We start from the raw sequence: 24,353 nt of genomic DNA, 5'->3' as shown, positions 1-24,353 counted from the left end.
TACACTGTGTTAATTAATGAATTTCACTGGGCAAAGAAATCACTCTCTTATTCTGTGCTGATCATAGGAAAGAAATATCACAAAACACATCTCTTTAAAGTCTCAATTGTTTCTCCTAGACAGCAATGAGATTACATTGAGAGAAAATTGACTTTTTTTCTCCTGAGAAAAATCTCATGAAAAATCTCTGAAAGACTGATTTCACCATGAAATTGGAAACAGTAGGTTGACTTTTCATTAGCTAATATCGGTCTGTGCATACCGAAATGCGAAACACTGCCCCCAGTGGTCAAAACGGTAAGTGCTGTTGGGCGTATGGGCACATGTGAGCTCCATGTTCCAGGTGTAATGTCCACAGGGTGCCAAAAGTGAGTTGTGAAGCAAGTTGTTTACAGCTGTACAGGCAGTGATAAAGAGGAATGTATGCTTTATAAACATACCCTCCTAACCCAAACCCCAAACCTAAGCCTAACAATCAGTGGAGTAAAAATTTAATGTTAGAAGGAAAAACCTACAAATAGCACCAGTCACTGATTATGTGACCACGATTACTTCCTGGTTCCAATGCGGTATTCAAACCTGAGTCTCCCATGCTGCTGACACAATGTGCTTCTGGTCACACCACAGGGGAAGGTAAATGAGCTGGAACCGATACAAGCATGTCTGATAGGAGATGCTGCTTTTCAGTGAGTCAGCATAATGTAGCCGATCCTAGGGTACCAGAAGTGTCGGAAACAACAAGCCGACATTCTGTGCGATGGTGTTGATTCTGGGTGGTTGCAGGGGCATTGCTAGGTGGATGCTAGGTGATGATAGCCTAATGACCTCCAAGTTTTAGCATAAGTCCAATTGCTTAGAAAAGTAGCACACCTCTTTTCAACAATATTCATTACTTGAAGCTAAAATACTCACTCTTTTCTTTTTGGATTTTCTCCCATTTTCTCCCTAATTTGGTATGCCCAATTTGCTCTAGGTCCTTGTGGTGGCGTAGTGACTCACCTCAGTCTAGGTGGTGGAGGACAAATCTCAGTTGCCTCGGCATCTGAACAGTCAATCCGCGCATCTTATCGCGTGGCTTACACACGCTATTCTCTGCAGCATCCACACACAACTCACCACACGTCCCACCAAGAGCGAGAACCACATTATAGCAACCACAAGGAGGTTAACCCAAGCAACTGGGCCAATTGGTTGCTTAGGAAGCCTGACTGGAGTCACTCAGCATGCCCTGGATTTGAACTTGTGACTCCATGTGTGGTAGTCAGTGTCTTTACGTGCTGAGCTACCCAGGCCCCAGATACCCACTGTTTCAAAAGTATAGCCACAAGATATAAACAATATGCATGTGTAATTTTGATTTTAGTGTGATAAAATGGCTTACTAACCTGTTCTCTGTAAAGTTATATCCAATTTTACAACATCGTTGCCATGACGACATAATGCCATAAACCCAGTAATCCCAGTAAATGACAATTTAAACAACTTTACAGCTCAAATGATACACAAGTTTTAACAGAAGAATTAATATAAGTGCTATAATGAAATTATAAGCTTCACATTCCTGCTTTTAAAGCCATCTAAAAATGAGTCCCGTTCAATTTCATTGTAAGTGCCTCACTGTGACCTCGATTTTGCTTTTTTTAAGAAAAGGAAGGACAAGTCGAAATAATTATTTGTGGTAATCAACATTATGCCACAAATGCTGTTGATTGAGCTAAACTTGTATTGAACCCAGAGTTTTCTTTTAAAGGAATAGTTCACCCAAAAATAAACATTCTCTCATCATTTACTCAATTGTAAAAGGTGTATGACTTTCTTCAGCAGAACACAAATTAAGATTTTTAGAAAAATATCTCTGCTCTGTAGGTCCATACAACGCAAGTGGATGGTGATGGTGATAGCACTTTAAAGCTCCAAAAAGTACAGACAATCGTAGTGAAAGTGATCTATACGACTCCAGTTGTTAAATGAATGTCTTCTAAAGCGATACGATCGCTTTTGGTGAGAAGCAGATCAATATTTAAGTCCTTATGACTATGATTGTTTACTTCCAGTGACTCTCCAATGCGCATTCATGAGAGGACCGAGTACACACAGCCTCTCGCGTGATGTAGGCACGCTGGCATGTTCAAATGAAAGCAAAACTAATAAAGCTTGTGAACCGTTCTCTTGTAAATAAACCAAGCTGCACTTCAGGATGTATCGTGTCAGTTCTTTCGTGAACATGCCAACGCACTTACGTCACGTGAGAGGCTGCGTGAGTGACTACTCAGTTACATTAGTTTTGCTTTCATTTGAACATGCCAGCGTGCCTACATCACGCGAGAGGCTGTGTGTACTCGGTCCTCTCATGAATGCGCATTGGAGAGTCACTGGAAGTAAACAATCATAGTCATAAGGACTTAAATATTGATCTGCTTCTCACCAAAAGCGATCGTATCGCTTTAGAAGACATTCATTTAACAACTGGAGTCGTATAGATCACTTTCACTACGATTGTCTGTACTTTTTGGAGCTTTAAAGTGCTATCACCATCACCATCCACTTGCGTTGTATGGACCTACAGAGCAGAGATATTTTTCTAAAAATCTTAATTTTTAGAAACATTGAAGTAAACAATTACAATGAAAAGAACTTGAATATTGATCTGTTTCTCACCCAAAGCAATTGTATCACTTTAGAAGAAATTATTTTAACCACTGGAGTCATATAGGTTACTTTTACTACAATTGTCTATGCTTTTTGGAGCTTTAAAGGTCTGATCACCATCCACTTGCATTGAGATATTCTTCTAAAACTCTTTGTTTGTGTTCTGCTGAAAAAAGAAAGTTATAAACATCTGGGATGGCATGAGGGTGAGTAAAAGATGACAGGATTGTCATTTTTGGGTGAACTATTCCTTTAAGCCATGCTAAAGCACCAGATTACCTGAGCACGTCGGTGTCTCTATTAGATGTTTACCTCTGAGTTTTGGGGGTGGAGGTGGTGGGAGTGTGCTGATGTCATCATAGGTGTCCTGCTCCCGGGCCATGTTTCTAATCCAGACAACAAATGAAAATCATAGTTAGTACATCATATTAGCCTAATCAGACTCAATGACAACAAACATGCACCAGACTCAACAATACAGTAGCCAGCAGCCATATCACCCTGTAGCTCAAGACTGGTTGCCTACTGAAGCTAAGCAGGGCTGAGCCTGGTCAGTACCTGGATGGGAGACCTCCTGTGAAATATAAGGGTGCTGTTGGAAGAGGTATTAGGGGGCCCAGCAGGGGGTGCTCACCCTGTGGACTGTGTAGGTCCTAATGCCCCAGGATAGTGATGGGGACATTATACTGTAAAAAGGCACTGCCCTTCAGGTGAGATGTTAAACTGAGGTCCTGAATCTCTGTGGTCATTATAAATCCCAGGACACTTCTTGAAAAGTGTAGGGGTGTAACCCTGGTAGTCTGGCCAAATTCCCCCCATTGGCCCTTATAAATCATGGCTTCCTAATAATCCCTATCCATTAATTGTCTCTCCTCTCCACCAATAGCTGGTGTGTGGTGAGTGTACTGGTGCAATATGGCTGCTGCTGCATCATCCAGGTGGATGCTGCACACTGGTGGTGGTTGAGGAAGGTCCCCTGTTCACTGTGTAAAGTGCTTTGAGTGTAGTGTCAGAAAAGTGCTATATAAATGCATTGTTCATTCATACAGTGGGAGGAAAATATCTCATACACAACAGTATTGTGTGGCACATGCCAATCTGAGCTTTTTTCTGAAGAAATCAGGAAATATCACAATGCATGCTCTACACCCACATACTTCCACAAGGGCTAAACATTGCACTGTAAGATGCACGTAAGAAGCATTACATTAGAATGGAAGATGTTGTGATGTAATTCAGAATTTTTGTCACTTTGTACATCAGAGGTACTGTCCAGATATGGAAAAATGGACACTACATAGATTCAAATATCACAGATTCCTGTTCCTTCTCTTTCAAACTGTTTGGCCAAACAGGAAAGGCTAGACAACCAAGTACTGATGACCACATATTACTCACAATTCTGAAAAAGATGTAAGCAGGCTGGGTTTATTTGGAGGTCTTGCTGGTCCTGATGATCAAACACAAATAAACCATATACACTATAAAAACCACCACATTTTAAAACTTTGTTAATTTGTTTGTTTTTTTACTTATTTGTATAATGTGCATGCAGTAAAATTATCTAAGAAGGCATTTGTTCTCCATTCACTGGATTCGACAAAAAAATTTGTTCAAGCGAAATGCGTCCTACCTTTAGGACTTCTTAAGTCTACGTGTCCTATGGGAAAAACAGCAGTTGCTTTTTTCAGAAAATGATCCAGATTCACATAAGGAGGTCGTTTTGGCTTTGATGGTCGTGGCCCAACATTTGGAAGTGGCTTCCTCAGGGGTATAACCTCTGATATGCACCTCTGACTCAGCAGTGGTGGCTTGAAAGATGGAGACTTTATATCGCTATGTTGTTTTAACATTTTCTGAAGAAGTTCTCCAGTCAGTTTGACTTTGTTTGGCACATTGGCCTCTGTAGGGGGCATTTTAGGAGTCTCCTGAGCTCCTACATGATGAGAAGGAGGAGGTCTTGGAAATACTCCTTGAGGACCCAAACTGAACATCTTTGGTTCACTTGAAGAGAGCAGAGGAAGGATTGGTCTTGTCGACACTGCTGAAAGTTTGTTTCGGAGCCCTCCATTGGTTAGAGACTCTGGCAACGCACCAGTTGTGTGAGGTTTGATGGGAGCTCCACCTCCAGAACCTGCCATCTCTAACTGAGCAAGAAATTTGGCCCTGAGGGCCTTAACATCCACATTTTCCTCCTATAAAGAAATAATAATAAAACAATTCTCATCTGAGCTCTTAAACAATTATAACTGTGATCTGACCCAGCAGTCCTCAAGAAGCCTTGAGTTATCTCACGTGTCTCCCCTCAAATTTCAGTAGAGATCTCATCAATTCTTCCAAGACCGAATTATCAGAGCTATGCTATCCACATTAATTTTTTTCTAGTTTTTATATTTCTGACTTAACAGTCCTACTGAGCAGTTCACGTCATCTAACAGCAATGAATTAGAACTGCAATTTTACATAACAGAAATGTAACATTGTGGCAATCAGTGACACTTTTTACTCTGCATAGTATTTACATCAAGTATATTTGACTATGTAAATCCAAAGGTAAACATCCTCTTCAAGCTGTTCCAATATGCTTAACTCAATGATAGAGCAATGCTGGGATGGACATGACTATTGTGACTGGACATTAATCATTTGCATTTAGACGTGTTCGGTGTAGCTGCTTTTGTGCTGTTTAAGAATTGCTGTGCTTCTGGCGATGTAGAGAAATGGGAGCAGCCACAGTTTTAGCACTGTGGGGTTCTGTCACATGACCACTCATCTAAGCTATACAGGTGCTGGTCATATAATTAGAATATCATCAAAAAGTTGATTTATTTCACTAATTCCATTCAAAAAGTGAAACTTGTATATTATATTCATTCATTACACACAGACTGATATATTTCAAATGTTTATTTCTTTTAATTTTGATGATTATAACTGACAACTAAGGAAAATCCCAAATTCAGTATCTCAGAAAATTAGAATATTGTGAAAAGGTTCAATATTGAAGACACCTGGTGCCACACTCTAATCAGCTAATTAACTCAAAACACCTGCAAAGGCCTTTAAATGGTCTCTCAGTCTAGTTCTGTACGCTACACAATCATGGGGAAGACTGCTGACTTGACAGTTGTCCAAAAGACGACCATTGACACGTTGCACAAGGAGGGCAAGACACAAAAGGTCATTGCAAAAGAGGCTGGCTGTTCACAGAGCTCTGTGTCCAAGCACATTAATAGAGAGGCGAAGGGAAGGAAAAGATGTGGTAGAAAAAAGTGTACAAGCAATAGGGATAACCGCACCCTGGAGAGGATTGTGAAACAAAACCCATTCCAAAATGTGGGGGAGAACCACTACGCACAGATGTATGCAAGACATGGGTTTCAGCTGTCGCATTCCTTGTGTCAAGCCACTCTTGAACAACAGACAGCGTCTGAAGCGTCTCGCCTGGGCTAAAGACAAAAAGGACTGGACTGCTGCTGAGTGGTCCAAAGTTATGTTCTCTGATGAAAGTAAATTTTGCATTTCCTTTGGAAATCAGGGTCCCAGAGTCTGGAGGAAGAGAGGAGAGGCACACAATCCACGTTGCTTGAGGTCCAGTGTAAAGTTTCCACAGTCAGTGATGGTTTGGGGTGCCATGTCATCTGCTGGTGTTGGTTCACTGTGTTTTCTGAGGTCCAAGGTCAACGCAGCCGTATACCAGGAAGTTTTAGAGCACTTCATGCTTCCTGCTGCTGACCAACTTTATGGAGATGCAGATTTCATTTTCCAACAGGACTTGGCACCTGCACACAGTGCCAAAGCAACCAGTATCTGGTTTAAGGACCATGGTATCCCTGTTCTTAATTGGCCAGCAAACTCGCCTGACCTTAACCCCATAGAAAATCTATGGGGTATCGTGAAGAGGAAGATGCGATATGCCAGACCCAACAATGCAGAAGAGCTGAAGGCCACTATCAGAGCAACCTGGGCTCTCATAACGCCTGAGCAGTGCCACAGACTGATCGACTCCATGCCACGCCGCATTGCTGCAGTAATTCAGGCAAAAGGAGCCCCAACTAAGTATTGAGTGCTGTACATGCTCATACTTTTCATGTTCATACTTTTCAGTTGGCCAAGATTTCTAAAAATCCTTTCTTTGTATTGGTCTTAAGTAATATTCTAATTTTCTGAGATACTGAATTTGGGATTTTCCTTAGTTGTCAGTTATAATCATCAAAATTAAAAGAAATAAACATTTGAAATATATCAGTCTGTGTGTAATGAATGAATATAATATACAAGTTTCACTTTTTGAATGGAATTAGTGAAATAAATCAACTTTTTGATGATATTCTAATTATATGACCAGCACCTGTATTTGACCCTGTGGGCACTGTATTAAGTGTGAGAGAGAAAAGAGAGAGAGTGTTTGTGTGCAGGAGATTTAGCAGGTGTGAAGCCTCTGAAATGAAATTGTTCCACAAATTAATTTCAACTTCCACACTGGCTGACTCTTCTCAGCCTCTACAACACAGTTACAAGAAAATGGGATGGAAGGATGGTGGGATGGTCTCCATATACTTCAGCTCTGTTTTCTCACAACAAACAGTTAGAGGAATGATCAATAGCATCTGTGATATGCTTGTTGATTAATAAATCATCCCTAAGTTGATAAAAACAAGCAAAAAATACATTTACAGTATTGCACTTAGAATGGAAGACTTTGGGGCAAGGCATTGCATGGGGATACACGTTAAAATGCATACTGTTTTAACAAGGTGCGGTTTAACGTGAGACAAGTGTGGTAGAATCCCTTACTAAGCCTGTCTGTGGAAAGATACTATATATCCCCTTGTCATCATGACCATGTAAAACGAGTAAACCTGGTAAGTTTTGCATGATATGCTCAAAGGTACGCTGAGTATAAGAAACGCTGTACAGAAGCTTAGTTGGTTTTGGTTTAGATCTGTATTTGTATCTGTCTATTTACCATAATTGTGCATTTATGTGCTTATCCTGGATTTCTCAACCAAGATAAAAATGTGAGATTACGTCCGTAACATGCCAACACGTCACACGAGAGACCACATGAACTCAGCGCTCTCGTGAATGAGTATAATGCTGCTGACCGGAAGTGATGCTTTATTGTTAAAAAGTACTTAAATATTGATATTTTTCACACCAAAAGCAATAGTATCACTTCAGAAGACATTAATTTAACCGCTGGAGTCACATGGATGACGTTTATGCTGACTGTCTATAATTTTTGGAGCTTTAAAAGTCTGATCACCATGCACTAGCATTTTAAGGACCTACTGAGCTAAGATATTTTTCTTCAAACTTTCAACAACGCAACCAATGTGAGACACTCAAAAAGTGTCCATCTGATCCATGTGTACACACACGCATCCTTAGAAAAGCCCTTATGATAAGTCAACCTCAAACAGAGTTATATATAAGGCTTATGTTCAATGAAATTGAACTAAACAATATTGACTTTTAAAGCCATTTTTTGTATTGTCCAATCAATATTTTACTAGTCTGCCACAATGATGTAATGTATTTTAATTATCTAAATGATTTATTTCTAATTATTTTAATATAATTATTTATAATGATTTAATTATTATATTGAATTATTTTTATTTGGGGGCCTTTCTCTGCAAATGTTGATATTTGTGATTACTTTAATACATTCATCAGCATATCATGCAACTAATAAGATTAAAAATTGTCCAGCCCTGCTGTTTACACAGAGACTTTTTACCCGTCCAGAATACATTGCCCCATAGACTTCCATGTTCATAAAAAAGGTGGATATCTTTACTAATTCATTGAAATAACTGACCATCAAAAATCCCCCCCAAAAAATCCCATAGAGTTACATTGACAGAACTTTCAAACAGGCCAACAGAATGCTCATTAATTCAAACTCTAACTGTCAAAAGGTTTAATCACAAACACAAACAAGGTCTGCCATATCATGGCTTTAGGTAACAGTATAAAATCTATCCTTATACCACAATAAAAAAATATTAAAAATTGAATAGAAAATAAAGTATATATAGAATACACAATAAGACAATATATATATATATATATATATATATATATATATATATATATATATATATATATATATACAGTATATAAATATATACATACACACATATATACATACACATATACATGTACACATACATACACACATACAGTACATATATACACATATAAACACACACAGACACACACATACATACATACACACACATACACATACATAGTGCAAATCTAAATACAAATCTGTTATATACAGTGCAAGAGAATATAATGGCAGAAGAGGTTGGATGTGTTGGATAAGTATAAAAAAGATTAGACTGTGAATTGCACATAATTATTGCTCAATGGGGCAGTTTTAACTGTTCATGAGATGGATAGCCTGAAGGAAAAAACTGTTCCTGTGCCTGATGGTTCTGGTGCTCAGAGCTCTAGGCAACAGTTAAAAAAGGTAGTGGGCAGGGTGAGTGGGGTCCAGAGTGATTTTTCCAGCCTTTTCCCTCACTCTGGAAGTGTATAGTCCTTGAAGGGAGGGCAGGGGGCAACCAATAATCCTCTCAGCAGTCCGAACTGTCCTTTGTAGTCTTCTGATATCCGATTTCATAGCTGAACCAAACCAGACAGTTATTGAAGTGCAGAGGACAGACTCAATGACTGCTGAGTAGAACTGTATCAGCAGCACCTGTGGCAGGTTGAACTTCCTCAACTGGCAAAGGAAGTACAGCCTCTGCTGGGCCTTTTTCACAATGGAGTCAATGTGGGTCTCCCACTTCAGGTCCTGTGAGAGGTAGTGCCCAGGAACCTGAATGACTTCACTGCTGCAACAGTGCTGTTTAAAATGGTGAGGGGGGTCAGTGTTGGGGTGTTCCTCCTAAAGTCCACAATCATCTCCACCGTTTTGAGCATGTACAGCTCCAGGTTGTTTTGAATGCACCAGACAGCCAGCTGTTTAACCTCTCTGCTGTATGCAGACTCATCGTCAGGCCGATGACAGTGGTGTCATCTGAAAACTTCAGGAGCTTGACAGAGGGGTCCTTGGCAATGCAGTCATTGGTGTATAGGGAGAAGAGTAGTGGGGAGAGCACACATCCCTGGGGGGCACCAGTGCTGTTTGTACAGGTGCTGGAAGTGAATTTCCCCTGTCTCACAAGCTGCTGCCTGTCCGTCAGAAAGCTGGTAATCCACTGACAGATAGACGTGGGAACAGAGAGTTGGTGTAATTTAGTCCGGAGAATAGCTGGGAGGATGGTGTTGAAAGCCGAACTGAAGTCCACAAAAAGCATCCTTACATATGTCCCTGGTCTTTCCAGATGTTGCAGGATATAATGCAATCCCACGTTGACTGCATCCTCCACAGACCTATTTACTCGATAAGCAAATTGAAGGGGATCTAGAAAGGGTCCAGTGATGTCCTTCAGGTGGGCCAACACCAGTCTCTCAAATGATTTCATGACCCCAGACGTCAGGGCGACAGGTCTGTAGTCATTAAGTCCTGTGATTTTTGGTTTCTTTGGGACAGGAATGATGATTGAGCGTTTGAAGCAGCATGGGACTTCACACTGCTCCAGTGATCTATTGAAAATCAGTGTGAAGATGGGGGCCAGCTGGTTAGCACAGAATCTAAGACACATGGGTGAATCTGGGCCCTGTGTTTTCCTTGTCTTTTGTTTTCGGAAGACATGGCATACTTCCTCTTCACAGATCTTAAGTGCAGGTTGAGTAGCAGGAAGGGGGAGGAGGGGGGTTGCAGGAGGTGTTGGTGTTTGTGTGAAGTGAAGGTCAGAGCGGGTGTTGGGTGTGAGATTGGGCCTTTCAAATCTACAGTAGAACACATTCAGGTCATCAGCCAGTTGTTGGTCCACCACAGGGTTGGGGACAGGAGTCCTGTAATTCGTAAGTTGTTTCATGCCACTCCACACTGATGCAGGTTCGTTAGCTGAAAACTTGTTTTTCAGCTTCTCAGAGTATCTTTTTTTAGCCACTTTGATTTCCTTATTCAGTGTGTTCCTGGCCTGACTGTACAAGACTTTATCCCCACCTCTGTACGCATCCTCTTTGGCCTGACAAAGCTGCCTGAGTTCTGCTGTGAACCATGGTTTGTCGTTGTTGAATGTTAAATAAGTCCTAGTAGGAATGCATATATCCTCACAGAAACTGATATATGATGTCACAGTATCTGTGAGCTTGTCCAGGTCGGTGGCTGCAGCCTCAAAAACACTCCAATCAGTGCAGTCAAAGCAGGCTTGTAGTTCCAGCTCTGCTTCATTGGTCCATCTTTTAGATTAGATTAGATTCAACCTTATTGTCATTGTGCAGTGTACAGGTACAGAGCCAATGAAATGCAGTTAGCATCTAACCAGAAGTGCAAATAGCAATATGTTTATAAATAAATATGAGTATATACAATAAAGATTTTATGGAGTGCAAAGTTATCAGGAAGAGAAGCAGAGACCAGCACAATGCAAATGTCTATGAATACAGTACAAGGTGCAAATGAAGAAGTATAAAGACTGAAGGTGCATTGTACAGAATAAGGTATAATATATGTAAATATATATATATGGCCAGTGACCATAACAGTGCAAGCGGCATCAGGAGGTAAGACTGTAAAGACTCTTTACATTCTTTACTACAGGCTTAGCAGATTTTAGATTCTGTCTGTAGGTTGGAAGAAGATGAACCAGACAGTGATCAGAGAGTTCCAAAGCTGCTCTAGGGACAGAGCGATATGCATCCTTTATTGTTGTGTAGCAGTGGTCCAATATATTTCTGTCTCTGGTTGGGCATGTAATGTGCTGTTTGTATTTGGGCAGTTCACGTATGAGATTTGCTTTGTTAAAATCCCCAAGAATAATAATAACTGAGTCCGGGTATTGTTGTTCCATGTCTGTGATTTGATCAGCCAGCTGTTGCAGTGCTGCATTCACACACGCGTTTGGCGTGATATAAACACTCACCAGAATAAACTAGGAAAACTCCCGTGGCGAGTAGAAAGGCTTACAGTTAATAAAGAGCGCTTCCAAATTAGGACAGCACATATTCTTTAACATTGTTACATCTGTACACCAACATTCACTGACGTAAAAGCATGTTCCACCGCCTCTCGTTTTCCCTGTTAAATCCGCGATGCGATCCGCTCTGAACAGCTGAAAGCCTGGCAGATGTAACACGCTGTCTGGAATGGCTTCACTCAGCCAGGTTTCTGTGAAGCAAAAGGCAGCAGAGGTTGAAAAGTCCTTGTTTGTACGGGTGAGGAGATGTAGTTCGTCTGTTTTGTTAGGCAGAGAGTGGAGATTCGCTAGATGAATACCTGGCAGCGCTGTTTGAAAGCCGCACCGATGGAGCCTGACCAACGTGCCTGCTCATCTCCCTCGCCTGTGTCTCTTGAACAGCCAAGCTGCGCCTCCGACTAAAATGTCCAGCAAAGCATCCGAATATTAAAAATCCAGGGAAAGATTTTCTGGTATATGCTGCCGAATGTTCAGCAATTCGTCCCTGGTAAAACTGATTGAAAAAAGACTACTAAACACAGGACAAACAAACAAAATCAACAAAAGATTAGGAGCGCTCCACACCGAGGTGGCTATCCGCGGCGCCATCATGATAGATGATGATGATGACATACGCTCGCCCTCACACACACGCAAGCGCGTGCTCGCACACACACACACACACACACACATACACACCCTTGAACTCACACACATGCTCGAGCACACACACTAAATTGTTACTCCAGTAAATCCTTGAGGAAAACAGCGCATCCTCCGTTGCTAGTTGTAACTTGACGTTTTCGAATTAGCAACAAAGGCTTGAGCTGTATTAAAGTAAGACTCTGAATCTGTGGCGGAAAAAGTAGTTCCTCTCATAAGAGCATTTTAGGGACCAGAAAATGTCGAAATAAAACCCAGAACGATGTCTTAAAGTGTGGTAACCGAGGTATAATTGACTCCGGCCCCTTAAATTGTTGAAAAATAATGTACACCCAATGTGTAACGGTCACGACGTGCATTACCACCTCGGGTGTGCATTATTTTTCAACAATACAATGGTCCGTCGTCAATTATTCCTTACATATCTATCTGTCTTTCTGTCTGACTGTCAAGACAAATCAGCTCAGAGGAATTATGTTACTGGAACAGTAGTCCTTCCTTTAAAGGGATGATTTAGACATCTTTACACCCCAAATCACACACATTTATGTACAGAAGAATTAATAAAAGCACTTTAACAAAAACACAAGCTTCACATTTCTACTTTTTACACGTCCACAATGCATTGTCCCATAGACTTCCATTGTAAGTGCATAAATTTAAACACAATTTTGGTTAGTTTTTATAAACTGAGAGACGAGTCAAATTATTGTCATATGTTGCTGATAGAGAATAACTTGTATTGAACACAGACCTTTCCTTTGATAACACAAATATTGCCCTCTGCCAAAGTTAACTGTATGCATTAGTATCCATTGTTTTTTGTTCAAAGCTGTGCACTGGTCAAAATCACTCATGGAAGGCAGAAATTTTAAGCAGAAGTATGCCTTCTTTGTGGTGTTTTTGTCAGAAGGGACTGTAATAGACACCAAACCACTGATTGCCATCACAGCATCTTGTACCCTCACAAAGATTGGCTAGTGTTGCACCGTCATTAAATACATAAAACATTTTCATTGCAGTTTACCAAACGTAGGCCAGTGTGTCTAGGATGAGTTAGATCTCTGAGTTACAGGTGCATCAGTATTTTAAATTCATAATGGTTGGTATTAATTATAGCTTATCTATAGTTATCTCTCTAAAAAACAGAAATAACTCTCTTCTCTTCATGGCAACCCGCAGACCATTACAGCAGATATAATATTAAGATCTCAGGCTTTCTGACATTGTTTACCAAAAAAAAAAAAAAAAAAACCTGCCTATTCAGTCATCTGATCAAACTAAACATTACCTAATAAGGGACGGTGACTGTCTTTGATTTTCTTTCTGAAGTTGGTGAGTAAACAAATAGAAGTCTTTAAAAGAGGAGCCAAAAGTGGGTAAGATAATAAATTGTGAGGAAACAATAGTGATGCACAGGAAGTATCTCCAACCACACACCTTTGCACCAGCACATCACTCAGCAGTGGTTGCTATAGACAGAGCAGGCAAGAGTGAGCCAATCTAAGTTTGAATTAAAACACAATTAAATATGTTGGCTTGACAAGCATACTGTTATTCTACAGACTTTGTTAAGGGTATATTTTCAAAATTGTAACTCCTAGAGCTTTCAAGCTACAGCCACCAAACTTGGCACAGACCTTCGGACTGTTCTGACTCACGTGGTTATCCACAGTTTTCCTGACCAACCACTGGGTGGCCCATAATGATTCTGATTGCTGTCGGCCGTTGACTGTTTTCTGGTTCCAGTCTCCATAAGAAGCAATCTAAAAACTACCAAAACTAGCAATACAGATGGAGAACAACATCCTAAAGTGTCAATTGACAGAGATTTTGCTATATCATTTATATCGCGTTATGTAAATATTAGGGCTGTCGATTTAATGCGTTCAGTGCGATTAATTTGATAAAAAATAATGCGTTAAAAAAATTAATGCAATTAATCATGTCCCCGGACAGTAATAAGGAAGATTCCTGAAAAATTCAAGCTTGTAGTACCACCTGTTTGCTCCAGGGGGCAGTACGCGAAACTTCAGCTGTATGGGCAATGTGCTTATACAGAGAACAAAACAACTGTTCAGCAGACAGCACAATTTTTGGCTTACGTTCAATAATATGCAAATAAACAAAACACTGGCTGTGTCTCGTTTGGAAGGATGCATCCTCCGGAGGTCGCATTTGTTGGCCGCATACGTCATCGAGGCTGTCTCATTTCAGAAAAGCGAGTAGGACACTTCGAATGCAGCCTTTGAATGCGACCTTCTTTCACGGGAATTCGGAGGATGCATGAGGTGTATCCTCCGTGGGCACTCATAACCCACAATTCTTTGCTTCAAAGGAAATGTCTAAAAAAAATGACGCCAATTTGCCGGTAAATATGATATTGAAACGCAAGGAATGTTAATTCCCAAGTTGAAGTACCTCAGTAGATGGATGCTGTTATGATTCTCTGTTGTTTGCCTTGTGTTTCTCCCCTGTCATCTGTTCCTCCCGGACTACACTTCCCATAATTCCCTACCCTCATCACTGCCAGCTGTGGTTCCACGCCACGTCACAGCCATGTCTGAATTTGCTCCACGCCATGTCACAGCCACGTCTGAGTCTGCTCCATGCCATGTCACAGCCACGCCCGAGTCTGCTCCACGGCATGTCACAGCCACGTCTGAGTCTGTTCCATGCCATGTCACAGTCAAATCTGAGTCCGCTCCACGCCATGTCACATCCACGTCTGAGTTGGCTCCACACCATGTCACAGTCTTCCTTGACTCATTGCTCCAAGCATTCCGCGGCCCCGGTCTTGAAGCCCTTCACAGCCCTTTTCTCCAAGTTGAATTATCCGCCACAGATATCAGTGCGTAGGGCCACGAAGACCCTTCCCCACAAATTGTCAGTGCCCTTGCCTGCCATGGCCAACGAGCCAACGCCCATGCCTGCCACGGCCAACGAGCCGATGCCCACGCCTGCCACGACCAACAAGCTGACGCCCATGCCTGCCACGGCCAACGAGCTGATGCCCATGCCTGCCATGGCCAACGAGTCAATGCCCACGCCTGCCACGGCCAATGAGCTGGAGGCTTCGTCCGTCCCAGAGCCAGCATTGCCAGCCTCGTCTGTCCCAGAGCCATGTACATGACCATGGATGTCGTTTCCAAGTCTGCCCTTGTACACGACCACGGAGGTCGTTTCCAAGTCTTTGCCCATGTACATGACCACAGAGTTCGTCTCCGAATCTCTGCCCATATACACGACCAAGGAGGTCGTTTCCAAGTCTCTGCCCTTATACACAACCATGGAGGTCATTTCCAAGTCTCTGTCCATGTTCACCTACCACAGAGGTTATCTCTGAGTCTCTGCCTATGTCCGCGACCACAGAGGTCGTACCCGAGTCTCTGTCTACGCCCACGACCACAGAGGTCATTCCCGAGTCTCAGTCCATGCCAACGACCACAGAGGTCGTTCCCAAGTCTCTGTCTACGCCCACGACCACAGAGGTCATTCCCGAGTCTCAGTCCATGCCCACGCCCACAGAGGTCGTTTCCGAGTCTCAGTCTACGCCCACGACCATAGAGGTCATTCCCAAGTCTCTGTCCAAGCCAACGAACATAGAAGTCGTTCCCGAGTCTCTGTCCATGCCCACGACCATAGAGGTTGCTCCCAAGACTCTGCTCATGTTCACGACCACTGAGGTCATTTCCCAGTCATCCTGGAATCTTAGCCTCGAGCCTGCCACGGCTCTACCTTCTATGGCCTCACCCCTCGAGCCTGCCATGGCTCTGCCTTCTACAACTTTGCCCCTCGAGCCTGCCACGGCTCTGCCTGCCACGGCTTCACCCCTAAAGCCTCCCATGGCTCCGCCTGCCATGCCTTCGCCCCTCGAGCCTCCCACGGCTCCGTCTGCCATGGCTTCACCCCCCGAGCCTACTACAGCTCCGCCTTCCACGGCTCCGCCCTCAGAGTCTTCCAAGGCTCCAGTCTCTAATCTGTGGCTGCCAACCTGTCCTCCTGGTCCAGTTCCTACCTTGTGGTTGTCTCCTGGCCAACCACCTGATCTGCTCTGGTCTTCTGGGTCTCCTGACCATCTGCCTGATCTGCTCTGATCTCCATGGTCTCATGGCCGTCCGCCTGATCTGCTCTGGTCTTCTGGGTCTCCTGACCATCCTTCTGATCTGCTCTGGTCTCCTTGGTCTCCTGGTCGTCCGCCTGATATGCTCTGGTCTTCTGGGTCTCCTGACTGTCCGCCTGATCTGCTCTGGTCTCCTTGGTCTCCTGGCTGTCCACCTGATCTGGTCTGGTCTCCTTGGTCTCCTGGCCATCCGCATGATCTGCTCTGGTCTCCCTGGTCTTGTGGCTGTCCACCTGTTCTGCTCTGGTCTTCTGAGTCTCCTGGCCATCCGCATGATCTGCTCTGGTCTCCCTGGTCTTGTGGCTGTCTGCCTGATCTGCACTGGTCTCCTTGGTCTCTTGGCCATCTACCCGATCTGCTCTGGTCTCCCTGGTCTCCCGGCCTTCCGCCTGTTCTGCTCTGGTATCCTTGGTCTCCGGCTCCATCTTGGCCCTGCCTCCCTGACCAGCCTTCAGAGCCATTAGAGGGGGGGCTATGTTATGATTCTCTGTTGTTTGCCTTGTGTTTCTCCCCTGTCATCTGTTCCTCCCGGACTACACTTCCCATAATTCCCTGCCCTCATCACTGCCAGCTGTCCTAGATTGTTTTCACCTGTCTTTCATTTACTCATTACCCATTGTGTAGATAATTCCCTGTTGTTTACTTTGTCATTTGTTATGTGTTTTGACCTCCTGTGTATGACCAGTACCCTTCGTGGATGTTTCCTTTGTTCCTGTGTTTTCCCATCATGGATGTTTCTTTTGTTCCTGTGTTTATATATATATATATATATATATATAATTTGTAAATATTTTAAGATAACTATGTATAATTATTTCATTATATATTTAATTATTGTTATTTTAGGGGCTATCTCAGCAAATATTTGTATGGGATTAATTGCAATTAATTAGATTAATTAATCTGGACACCATGTAATTAATTCGATTAAAAAATGTAATCGATTGACAGCCCTAGTAAATATCCATGTGTGCAGCGTGACCGTATCTATCAGTGGGCACGCTCGACGTCACACCAGGCTTGAGAGGGTAATGAATTCGCCGGTTATTTGCGCATGCTGGTTTAACGCCAGATTCACTAAAAGAATCATGCAGTGTCTGATTCTTTGCAGTTCTGAGCACTCTACAGCGGTGGATGCAGAAGTCCACCGTGATCGGACAGACACACTCTGCTGGGACAGCGTGACTGTGATCCAGACACCTTTTAACATTCCGAGGTGCGCTTGACTACACCGCACATCTGTACGTCTCCATCATTTGATACATTTTTGCTGATGTGATCAAAAGAAAAGTTAAGAAATGAAGGGAGCTTGTTATTAAAACAGGTGCTACATCTGGTTCACAAAAACTGACACAGATTAGAAAAATTTAATCTGCAAACTGTTACGCGACGATAATCACTTGTGGTAATACAAACAATCTGTTTTACCTCCTTAAAAGGAAGCATGCTGAAGAATATTATGAAAGCCAAAAGATGCGCTCCACATTAATTCAGTCTTTTTTAAATCTTTTGTTGTTGTTGTTGTTGTTGTTCTTGTTGTTGCAAGATCAAATACATCAGCACTGCACTTTATTAATCTTACACCGGACTGTCATAATTATATTCTCTCTTAACAACACACTGGCAACTGACTATCAACCGACAGCCTGAATGTCAATACAGCACAATACAACCTACTGTATATTTTATATATAATATGATATGTCTCATCACTGTCATGACTGCTATGTTGCTCGGAACTGCACCCAAGACTTTCACCCACTGTTGCACTTGTGTATATGGTTGAGTGACAATAAAGGGATTTGATTTGATTTTAATTAATTTTGACAGGGCACCTGATCGATCGCCACTGCACAGAGATCGCAAGATCGCGATGGGAGAAAGGTGCCCCGAAATGTGCCATCCCACCCCTGGCTCGTGATGGGTGAAAGGTGCCCCAAATCATACCACCCCGCACAGATCTCGCAAGATCGCAATGAGGGAAAGGTGCCCCGAGTTGTTCCTGAGCAGGCTACTTGGCCTAAAAGGCTCTAAATGGTTAGGATTATAGATGTTCATAATGCATTCTTACATTCTTGAACAAACATAAGATAACCATACAGTTAAGGGTGGCACCACGTAGGATCTCGCCTAGGGCACCAAGTAAGCCACAACCGCCACTGCCCTCTGCAGCTGCCGCGGGAGGAGAGGGGATCGGCTTCGGGAGTATATGGAAAACAGCGCACGTTCCCGTCTGACAGAGGGATAGATTATTCACAAGGTGGAAACATTTGTGGAATGGCGTATTGAAAAACGGCTCTTTTATGTTCTTTATGTACTGTACACAATTAATCACAGACACAATGCAATAGCGATCCAGATGTGCAAGTGATAAAGGATACTCAATTCGTCCGGGCACAAGCAAGGAGGTAGAAATAATCCACTCTCTGTAAAGTTGTGTAAACACACACATGCTGCACATGAACACAAAAACAGACATACTGTACATGCACACATACACGTGCATGATGCAACTGCATCACACAAGCAAACCTGTATATTCACACCGAAAAGAAACAACAAGCATTCAGATACACAATGGATTTCCTATCAAAGCTGTTTGCAAATGTTTTCAGTTCATTAGTATTCTTTTTCTGTCTTTCACCCCAACACAAACACAGGTAAACAAGCATACTGTTCACATACATGCCACACACAGCTAAGAAGGTTGTAGATAGCGGACACACACCTGAAGATACTACTACAGCATATTTGAGATTAGAAAGTTAAGTTGCATATTTAGAAATGCATTGGATCTCTTTAGCCAAGTTGCTGTCTTTGTCATATTGCTGTAATTTTGTTATTGTTTTCAGTCAATATTAAAATACTAAAAGAGCTATTAGTGTCACATTTGTTTTTTTCACAGGTTTGATTGGTTTTAGAAAGTAACTTCAAAGTAGTAATTAGTAATCTGATTACTTCCCCAATGAAGTGATCAGTAAAGTAATCAGATTACAATTTTAAGAGACGTAATCAGTAGTGGATTACTTTTTTGAAAGTAACTTACCCAACACTGATGTTAAGGTTGATTTAAAACTGAGTGTTTATTTTTAACTTTGTCAAGATCTACATAAAGAGAAAATGATATAAGAGGAAGTGACTGACTAGATTTGTCAAAAAAAGGCATTACAATATGGTTATTTATTATGTTAACCGATCTGTATTGGTTTTCCAGAAAAAATGACTATATCGTGATATATATCGTTATCGTGATATAAAATTGCTCATATCGTGATATAAGATTTTGGTCATATCGCCCACCCCTAGTGTTAGTTGGAGTAAAAATTAGTTCAGGATCAACTTGTGTAGTTGCTGACTGTCATAACTCAAAGTACTTAATCACACCAACATAACTAACCTCGGGACATCACTTTATTTCACCTATCCACTCCTTAAACTTTCATGGGTGAGGCACTGCCAAAAGATAGTTATCGAGATTCCGTAATGTATCGGCACTATGGAGCCACAATTTTTATAAATTTAATACTCTAAATAGCACATAATCCACTAAAAAATAAGCTGATGTGAGTGATAATACATGAGACTGTAAAATGAAAACAGTCTTCTGTTATGATTCGTGGAACACTTCTGCATTCAGAAAAAGGTGGATACCTTTATAATTGATTGAAATAACCGTTTTTGCATGGCAGACCATCACAAATCCAAAAAAATTTAGTTACATTGACAGAACATTCAAAAGGGTCAACGGAATGCTTGTTAATTCAAACTCTATCTGTCAAGAAGTTCTCATGGAAACAAACACAAACAAGGTCTGCCATATCATGGCTTTAGGTTACAGTATAAAATCTATCTAATCTATAGTAAATATAAACTATGGAATAGTCTTCCTAACACTGTTCGGGACTCAGACACACTCTCTCAGTTTAAGACTAGACTAAAGACTCATCTATTCAGCCAGGCATACACCTAATTTATCCACTAACTCATAGTTATGCTGCTTTTGTTAGGTCTGCCAGAACCAGAAACACCAGACAATCTCACAATCTATAGCTCTGCAATAAAATGAATGGCATCTATGCTAATATTATTCTATTTGTTTCCCTGTCTCAACCTCGGGATTCATATGGCCAGATCCAGCTCTGTTCCTGCATGGTGTCTGACTCCACTGCTACGTACCGCTGAGTGATGATGACTAACTGCAGCCTGTGTCAGCCAAACATCACTTCAGTCTACTACGATGGTCCTCAGAGGATGAAGTGATTCCAACTCCTACTGTAAGACATGGTGTACTTCATGTGCCACTGCCTGAACCTTGGAATTGGAGGATGGACCTCACTGAACCTCATCGAAATGACCTGCCTGCCAGTTGAATTATGATGCACGCACTGATCTCCTGTATCACTTTGAACTAATGATGAACTACACTCTTAAAAAGGAATACATAGACTATCAATTAATTGCCAACAAAAGCCTTCACCAGCCAACTAACAAAGGATAATGTATCTATGTGAACTTCTCCAGTTAATCGGAGATGGATATCAAAGACATTAGTCATTAATCTTACAGTTCATACAAATTCTTTATTTAAACACTGGCCCTTAACACTTACTTAGTTTTATAATTCTAAACCATAACTTGCACTACACAGAAAACTAATATTGGAATTATTTTCATGCTATTTAGCCAGAGGGAACTGGCCCCCACAGTGAGCCTGGTTTCTCCCAAGGTTATTTTTCTCCATTAACCAACATCTTTTGTGTTCCTTGCCACAGTCGCCTTTGGCTTGCTCAATGGGGTTCTAAATACAATTATTATTTACTTATTTACATAATTATTTTTTATACACAATTTATAACCATATTTTTAACAAACTACGCAATGATGACTCTAAGACTTTTAAGATATTACTGTCTCATTCGCTGTTAAATCATGATTTTCTGTAAAGATGCTATGAAACAATGTGTGTTGTGAAAAGCGCAATACAAATAAAATGACTTGACTATCCATCTATCTATCTTTCTGAGGGTTTTATCTGAAGTTCTACTTGACTATCTACAGTTGAAGTCAGAAGTTTACATACACCTTAGCCAAATACAATTCCTGACATGTAATCGTAGAAAACATTCCCTGTCTTAGGTCAGTTAGGATCGCTAATTTATTTTAAGAATTTGAAATGTCCGAATAATAGTAGAGAGAACGATTTATTTAAGTTTTTATTTCTTTCATCACATTCCCAGGGGTCAGAAGTTTACATACACTGAATTAGTATTTGATAGCATTGCCTTTAAATTGTTTAACTTGGGTCAAACTTTTTGGGTTGCCTTCCACAAGCTTCTCACAAGAAGTTGCTGGAATTTTGGCCCATTCCTCCAGACAGAACTGGTGTAACAGAGTCATGTTTGCAGGCCTCCTTGCTCGCACATGCTTTTTCAGTTCTGCCCACAAATTTTCTGTCGGATTGAGGTCAGGGCTTTGTGATGGCCACTCCAATACCTTGACTTTGTTGTCCTTAAGCCATTTTGCCACAACTTTGGAGGTATGCTTGGGGTCATTGTCCATTTGGAAGACCCATTTGCGACCAAGCTTTAACTTCCTGGCTGATGTCTTGAGATGATGCTTCAATATATCCACATAATTTTCCTTCCTCATGATGCAATCTATTTTGTGAAGTGCACTAGTCCCTCCTGCAGCAAAGCACCCCACAACATAATGCTGCCACCCCCATGCATCACGGTTGGGATGGTGTTCTTCGGCTTGCATGCCTCACCCATTTTCCTCCAAACATAACGATGGCCATTATGGCCAAACAGTTAAATTTGTGTTTCATCAGACCAGAGGACATTTCTGGCTTTTTTATGGCAGTTTTGGAGCAGTAGTTTCTTCCTTGCTGAGCAGCCTTTCAGGTTATGTCGATATAGGACTCATTTTACTGTGGATATAGATACTTGTCTACCTGTTTCCTCCAGCATCTTCACAAGGTCCTTTGCTATTGTTCTGGGATTGATTTGCACTTTTCGCACCAAAATACGTTCATCTCTAGGAGACAGAATGTGTCTCCTTCATGAGCGATATAATGGCTGCGTGGTCCCATGTATTGTTTGTACATATGAACGTGGTACCTTCAGGTGTTTGGAAATTGCTCCCAAGGATGAACCAGACATGTGGAGGTCCACAATTTTTGTTCTGAGGTCTTGGCTGATTTCTTTTGATTTTCAAAAGAAAGCAAAGAGGCATTGAGTTTGAAGGTAGGCCTTAAATACATCCACAGGTACACCTCCAATTCAGTACACCTCCTATCAGAAGCTAATTGTCTAAAGGCTTGACATCATTTTCTGGAATTTTCCAAGCTGCTTAAAGGCACAGTTAACTTAGTTTATGTAAATTTCTGACCCAATGGAAGTGTGATATAGTAAATTAAAAGTGAAAAAATCTGTCTGTAAACAATTGTTGGAAAAATTACTCGTGTCATGCACAAAGTAGATGTCCTAAACGACTTCCCAAAACTATAATTTGCTAATATTAAATCTGTGGAGTTGTTAAAAAATTAGTTTTAATGACTTATCTAGTTTAATTTGTATCCATTTATAAATCGAATGACTATACAGACATATTAACGCTGTACTTTATGTGGCAGAGTAAATAAATATTGTCTAACATGACTGAATCAACTTGACTACATTAGTTTACATCAACAAAAGCTCTTATAAATAGCTTTTTAAGTTAACGGCACCGTTTCACTTATTACAGTGAATTAAAGATGAATGATAAATAAATCAATAATAACACTTTTTTTTCTTTCTTTTTTTTTGACAAATTACACTGGAAATATTTGCCTCATTTGGTAACATCTAAATTAAATGGTTCAACTGAAGGTAAAAATATTATTTAACATCACTGAATCAACCTGGATACATGAGGTCACATGATCAACGTTAGATTTAAGGTAAATTTAAGCTCCTTAAGGTAACAAATGCAGGTTACCACTTTTTACAATGGACGCTCACATCAGGATCATGTATCAACAGCATTTAAAAAACACAGTGAACAATTCAGCAACCTATTACCATCATATAACATCTAAGAGAAAAAATCTGCATAGTAAAAAGTGTGAGATCTAAGGATGAAGAGAAAGCAGATATTTATAGGATTTTCACACTATGCTGAACATTGGGTTAATATCTTTTTTTGTTGTTGTTGTTTTTTTACCAGTACTTGGTTATACTGGGCGTGTTTCAAAACCTAGTGAGCCGTCTACGTAGGCAGCACTTTTGGTCATCACGCCCAAAAATGCTGCTGACTAAGAACACAACTGTTATGCCCTAGAACGCTAAGTAGACAGCTCATTAGGTTTTGAGACACAGCCTATGTCTGTTAGTCTGAGCTGGAATAGATTATGCCAAAAAAATAAAAATAAAAATAACTTGCTGTATAAGAAGCGACTATTCAGACAGATGGACTACCTAAATAAAATATATCATTCTTAAGTATGAATTAAATCAGAATTGATAAACCATTTTATCAACAATCACTTAAAGATTATAAAGGAGATTTAAAACACCCATTTACCCTAGTTTTGCTCAAAAGAGAGGATGAAGTCTGCCTTACCATGAGTTTTATTTCCAAATCTTCGTATCATGTGAGTTTACAGCTAAAGAGCGCAGCAGACCGGCGTTTCCTCACGCACTCATGACAGGGCCCACGCGCTGGATCACAGTAGGAAGTGCACCAGAGATGACAGAAGACAAATCCACAGGGCCATTCCGTGCGTTTGCATACTTATCAACTGATAATGAGACGTATCATATAAAAGAGCCTACCTGTTCACATCAACTGTCAAAAACTAGTAAGTATACTTGTCTTCCACTTACACTGCAAACAGAAGAATTGCTTTG

General features: G+C 41.2%; 1 protein-coding gene across 5 annotated transcripts in view; it reads right to left on the bottom strand.

Annotated features, from left to right (window-relative positions):
* The window catches only part of LOC127427645 (FYN-binding protein 1-like), a 31,783-nt gene extending 7,594 nt beyond the window's left edge, over positions 1–24,189 (bottom strand). The window contains exons 1-4 of one of the 5 annotated variants that reach the window (XM_051675333.1): positions 24,067–24,189; positions 4,283–4,844; positions 4,048–4,099; positions 2,929–3,035 (exon numbers count right to left, since the gene is read on the bottom strand). In XM_051675333.1, coding sequence (XP_051531293.1) covers positions 2,929–3,035; positions 4,048–4,099; positions 4,283–4,844; positions 24,067–24,069 — 724 coding nt within the window. In that variant the 5' untranslated portion in view covers positions 24,070–24,189. The remainder of the gene's footprint in view (positions 1–2,928; positions 3,036–4,047; positions 4,100–4,282; positions 4,845–24,066) is intronic. The other 4 variants (XM_051675334.1, XM_051675335.1, XM_051675336.1 and 1 more) reach the window with 4 other exon arrangements.
* Positions 24,190–24,353: the final 164 nt, after the last annotated feature.

This window comes from Myxocyprinus asiaticus, chromosome 37, assembly GCF_019703515.2.
Source record: "Myxocyprinus asiaticus isolate MX2 ecotype Aquarium Trade chromosome 37, UBuf_Myxa_2, whole genome shotgun sequence".
Classification (NCBI taxonomy): Eukaryota; Metazoa; Chordata; class Actinopteri; order Cypriniformes; family Catostomidae; genus Myxocyprinus; species Myxocyprinus asiaticus.
This window is presented reverse-complemented; position numbering and strand designations above follow the sequence as displayed.